The following is a 5332-nucleotide window of genomic DNA, read 5'->3' as shown; positions in this document are numbered from 1 at the left end:
TTTTTTTTTTTTTTGCGGTACGCGGGCCTCACACTGTTGTGGCCTCTCCCCTTGCGGAGCACAGGTTCTGGACGCGCAGGCTCAGCGGCCATGGCTCACAGGCCCAGCCGCTCCGCGGCATGTGGGATCCTCCCGGATCGGGGCACGAACCCGTGTCCCCTGCATCGGCAGGCGGACTCTCAACCACCGCGCCACCAGGGAAGTCCTATCACTCTTTTTGATTCCCTCCTACCTCACTGGCTGCCTCTTCTCAGTTTCCTTAGCTGGTTCCCCTATCTTCCTGACCTCTAAATGTTGGGTCAGGGCTCAGTCCTTAGATCTCTTGTCGTCTCCTTCTAGATCTATAGGTTCATGGAAAATACAGGTTTTAAATTCCATGGACCCATTAATGACTCCCAAATTTATATCTCAGCTCTGATTTCTCCCCAGAGCTCCAAACATATAGATGTAATTACTTACTGCACGTCTTCAATGGGATATCCAAAAGGCCCCACAAACATAACATTTAAATCAATCACACAAGCTAAAAACCTTAAGGTCACCTTTAATGCCTCTTTTTCTCATACCACTTATATAAGCCATTAGCAAAGCTGGTCAGCTCTACCTTTCAGAGACAGTATAGTCCTAATCCAACCATATCTCACCTCTCTACTGCTACCACACTGATTCAAGGAGCACAGCCATCACCTGGGTTATTGCAGTGACCTCTTAAACGGTCCTGCTGCTTCCACCTATGCTCCCCTCTAGTCAACAGGAGAGCAAGAGTGGAAGCAAGAGGCCCAGTTAGGAGGTGACAGCACACAATACCCAGAGGGATCCTTTTAATATATGTCATCTCAAGTCACTCTCTGCCAAGACCCTCTAGCGGATTTCCTTCTAAGAGCAATATTCAAAGGCCTTATGGCTTTCAAAACCCTACCCAGTCCGCCCTCACTCAACCTCTCTGACCTTATCCCCCACAACTCTCTGCCTTGCCCACTCCACTCCAGCCACACCAGCATCCTTGCTGTTCCTTTCATTCACTTGCCAAGTGTGATCCTACACCTGGGCCTTTGCACCTTTCTCTTCCCTCTGCCTGAATGTTCTCCCTGATATCTCTACAGTTTGCTCGCTTAAAGGCAACCTGTTAGAAAGGCCTTCCTGGTCAACACTAAATAAAACAGCATCCCCTTCACTTTCTATCAACTCTGTCCCTGCTTTAGTTCTTCTTCATACTATATATGTACTTATTGGTTTATTGTCCGGCTCCCTACACTAGAATATCAGCTCCATGAGGACAAAGACTGTCTTCTGTTCACTGAGATGAATAGTGCCTGGAATATAGGAAGTGCTCAGTAAATCTCTGTTAAATGAATGAATGAACAGGAATAAGATGTTGAAGCAAGGCAATGGTGGAATGCTGACACACGGACATTAAATGATCCCATGATGAGGCTGAAAAGGAATGGGCAGGGGCTTCCCTGGTGGCGCAGTGGTTGAGAGTCCGCCTGCCGATGCAGGGGACACGGGTTCGTGCCCCGGTCCAGGTAGATCCCACATGCTGCGCACGGAGCGGCTGCGCCCGTGAGCCATGGCCGCTGAGCCTGCGCGTCCGGAGCCTGTGCTCCGCAACGGGAGAGGCCACAACAGTGAGAGGCCTGCGTACCGCAAAAAAAAAAAAAAAGGAATGGGCAGAGTTAAGAGCAATGGGTACTTGTAGTGTCAGAAGCCAGGGGAGGAAAGAATTTCAAGAAGGAAAGATCAGAGTTAACTACCAAGAGTAGTCAAGAAAGATAACACCTGAAAAATCACTCCCTGGATCGCCCCTGGAAATGTACAGCTGACCTCATGACAGTGGTTTCAGGGAAGGGGGAGTTGGTGGTAGTGTCAGAGCACAGTGGGCTGAGAAAAGATTGGGAAGTAAAACAGAGGAGGTGGCCGATATAGATGAACTTTTCAAGAAGCAATGGCAGGTGCTGGAGCTGGGGATGGGAGGTCCAGGGGAGAAGATTTTAGGAGGACCATGTGCTTTGACAGTGTCTGCTAGTGTCAGAGATGAGCAATGTGAACACAGAACTACTGTAACAGCCTCCTGACTGTCCCCCTGCCCTCATCTCCCATCTCTGCACCATCTTGTGCTGAGGCCAAATTAATCTCTCCTGTCCACTCCCAAGCTCAGAAACTACGAAAAATTCTCCTGTGCCTAAAGATAGAAACCCACATTTTAGCATTTAAGTTTTTCCATGATCTGACTACAATTTCTCCCCATGTCTTCTCTTCTTACCTTCAGATGCCACTTTTTTTTAAATTGAAATATAGTTTGATTTGCCATATTATATTAGTTTCAGGTGTAAAGCAAAGTGATTGTTATACGTATACATGTATTTTTTTCAGATTCTTTTCCATTATTGGTATAACAAGATACTGAATATAGTTCCCTGTGCTATACGGTAAGTCCTTGTTGTTTATCTCTTTTATATATAGTAGTGAGTACTCAGATGCCACTCTCATAAAGCCTCTCTGACCTACCAGTAGGAAGCCAGTTCTGCTTCTGGACTACTGTGAAACTCACACCTCCATCTGTCTTCCAGCCCTAGTACTTTTCTACCACACGGTGCCATTTACACACCTCTTAACTCCTCTAAGACACCATCAGTTATTTGAGAGCTGGAGCCACATCTGACTTATCTTTGTATCTTCACAAGGAAGGTGCTCAAATATTTGAGCAAATAAAGGAATAACCAAACAAATCAGTCCTACTCTGTGCCTTGGCACTTGGAATAAATGTAGCCCAGAGCCAGGTGAACCGAATGAACACCTGGCAGACAACAGGCGTGGCAAGCGGCTGGGACGGCTGCCTTGCCACGGACCCCTGTAGCTGGAAAGCTGCCTCTACAGATGGACAGATGGACTTGAATGAGGGTGACGTACAGCTGAATTACTATTTCTTGATACTTGTGCTTACAGGCAGAGGGGTTGACAGACTAAACCAGTGCACTGAAATCCTCTATCCGCTTGTACTGCCTTCACAGTTTGTTTTATGAGTGAAACGAAGCCAGCCAGGGTTGCAAGTATTAGCTGTGACATTTACCAGCTCTGCATTCTTAAGAAACTCACTAAACCCTCTTGGGTCTCAGTTTCTCCACACTTCTACCTAACTCATGTGGCATTATGAGGGGCTGCTGGATGGGAAAGGGGGACACAGCCTGTGAAGTGCTACTATATACACGGAAATTAGATTTCAACAAGTTCCCACAGTGTAGTCACTGAAAACAACCGCTACCTTTCACATGCTGGTTAAGCCACTGTCTCTGAGGACCAGAAACTGTACTTTCAAGTTTTTCAAGTCAAGTTTTAATCAGACATACAGAGCATTCTTGATTTTTTTTAATGAAATTTAGATGCAGGAATAAAGTAATCTTTCATTAAAAACTGTAAAAATGAAAAAAAAAGAGAAAGAAATTAAAAGTCTCCAGACAGACTCAGTTTTCCTGGGTCTCTCCTATGTGTTCATGTTATTAAATTTTTGTTTGATTTTCTCCTGTTTAAAAAGTCTCCCAAAGGATACAAGAAATTTACTCACATGAAACCAAATTCAACTCTAAAATATTCTCCAGTAAATCACACCATCAACCACAACATGTTAACTGAGTGTCTACGTGGGCCAGGCACCATGATTGACACAAAGAAGGATAAATTTCCTACCTGTATAGAACATGTTCTCAAATGTGAGAAAAAATTCTGAAAACCTTTTCATTTGGTCCTCAACCCTGTGAGAAAGGCAAGGTGGGGGTGATTATCTCCTGAACAAAAAGGGTTCAAAGAAATTTCATGATTTAACCAAAGTCTCTCTGCTGGTTAGTGGAAGAGAATGGGTTCTTTCCATGTCTCCATACTGCACTCAACATGCTTATACTCTAGTCGCAGAGGTAAAAGACATACGTGAAGAGGCAATGCCCTGCACACAGCAGGTGCTCAATTAATACCTACTGGCGGTGGTGGCAGTGATAACGTGGTGATAACAGTGGCAGTGGTGATGGTGGTGATGATGATGACAATAGTGACAATGCCAGTGATGAGGATGACAGTGGGAGACTGGAAGGCACACAAGTGCATGCTAAATGAGTGGCAGATGATGGAGGCTCATGGAGCTCACCTGAGTCCTCTCCATACCAGTCAGTCTGCACATCCATCATGGAACTCATGGCTGCTACTTCTGCACCACCTGGTCTTCCCTCCAAACTCCGAGAAAAGTGGTGGTCCGCGTCCTCTTTGCTCTGGACAGCACTGTGGCGCAGGAGCGCCTCCAGGAATTGCTTCACGTGGTAGTTACTGTAAGCCAAGTCGACCGCCTGGCCTCTGGGCAAACCCTCCTCCCCGTGGGCCAGGCTCAGCGGGGCAGTACGCTGCTGCAGCTGTCCACCCACCTCCACCTCCACTTCCTCGGCATCGAACTCCACCTTGGGCTCCATCTGTTTGGGTCGAATGGAGCAGTCACTGTCCACTGAGCCACTGCCCTGGCTGTCTTTCCCCACCAGTGCCAGAGGGTGGCAGCCTCTGCAGTCACCACGGGAGAACTCTCTGGGCCGATCCACACTCTCTTCCCCCTCGGCTGGAGAGACCAAGCTCTTGGTCTCACAGGAGGTCCCTTCCCTGCCTGAACTGGGGCTTCCACTGTCCACCCGATGAGGCGCTGCTGCCGCTGCCGCTGCCGCTGCCGCTGCCGCTGCTGCCACCGCTGCAGCCACAGCGGGCTCTTTCTCCATCTTTCCGCAGATGTCTAGGGATGATCTGATGTATGTCTTGCAGAAGTTCACCACGTCGTTCAGCTGCAGGTAGCTGGCAGCCGACATAACTTCAATCACGTTCTCTCCACACAAATCCAACTTCCCAGAATAGAGGAAGTCTAAGATGGTGGAGAAGGCGTCGGAGGTGACGATGTCCAAGGAGGCGGTGCTGTGCCGCCCGCTATCCTGGATGTAGTGAATGAGCAGGGCTCGGAAATAGCCACTGTTGGCAAACAAGATGTTCCTGTGGGCCTTGAAGATCCGCTCTTCCACAATGATGCTGCAGTCACAGAAAAAGTCCCTCTGCCGCTGTTCATTCAACTCCCCTAAGAGCTTGGCGTAATAGGATTGCATCTCCATTTCTCCACCAGCTGCTGCCGCTTGGAGTAACCTGGATCTCTGCCAAGATTTTTTTTTTTCCAGTTAATTCACAAATCCCAACCTTACAAATAAGATGTTCGTTTTTTGTTTGTTTGTTTTGTTTCGTTTTTCTTTTAATTCTTCCATAAACCCTGGTTGAGTAATGTCTTTATAATATGGTCTGTTTGGGATCTAACAAAAATCAA

General features: G+C 47.3%; 1 protein-coding gene across 1 annotated transcript in view; it reads right to left on the bottom strand.

The window, feature by feature from the left end:
* ZBTB8B (zinc finger and BTB domain containing 8B) overlaps window positions 1-5126 on the bottom strand; it is a 13035-nt gene extending 7909 nt beyond the window's left edge. Inside the window, exon 1 of the mRNA XM_007468682.1 lies at window positions 4136-5126. Coding sequence (XP_007468744.1) covers window positions 4136-5126 — 991 coding nt within the window. The remainder of the gene's footprint in view (window positions 1-4135) is intronic.
* Window positions 5127-5332: the final 206 nt, after the last annotated feature.

The sequence above is a fragment of the Lipotes vexillifer genome, unplaced genomic scaffold (genome assembly GCF_000442215.2).
Source record: "Lipotes vexillifer unplaced genomic scaffold, Lipotes_vexillifer_v1.1 scaffold1261, whole genome shotgun sequence".
Classification (NCBI taxonomy): domain Eukaryota; kingdom Metazoa; phylum Chordata; class Mammalia; order Artiodactyla; family Lipotidae; genus Lipotes; species Lipotes vexillifer.
This window is presented reverse-complemented; position numbering and strand designations above follow the sequence as displayed.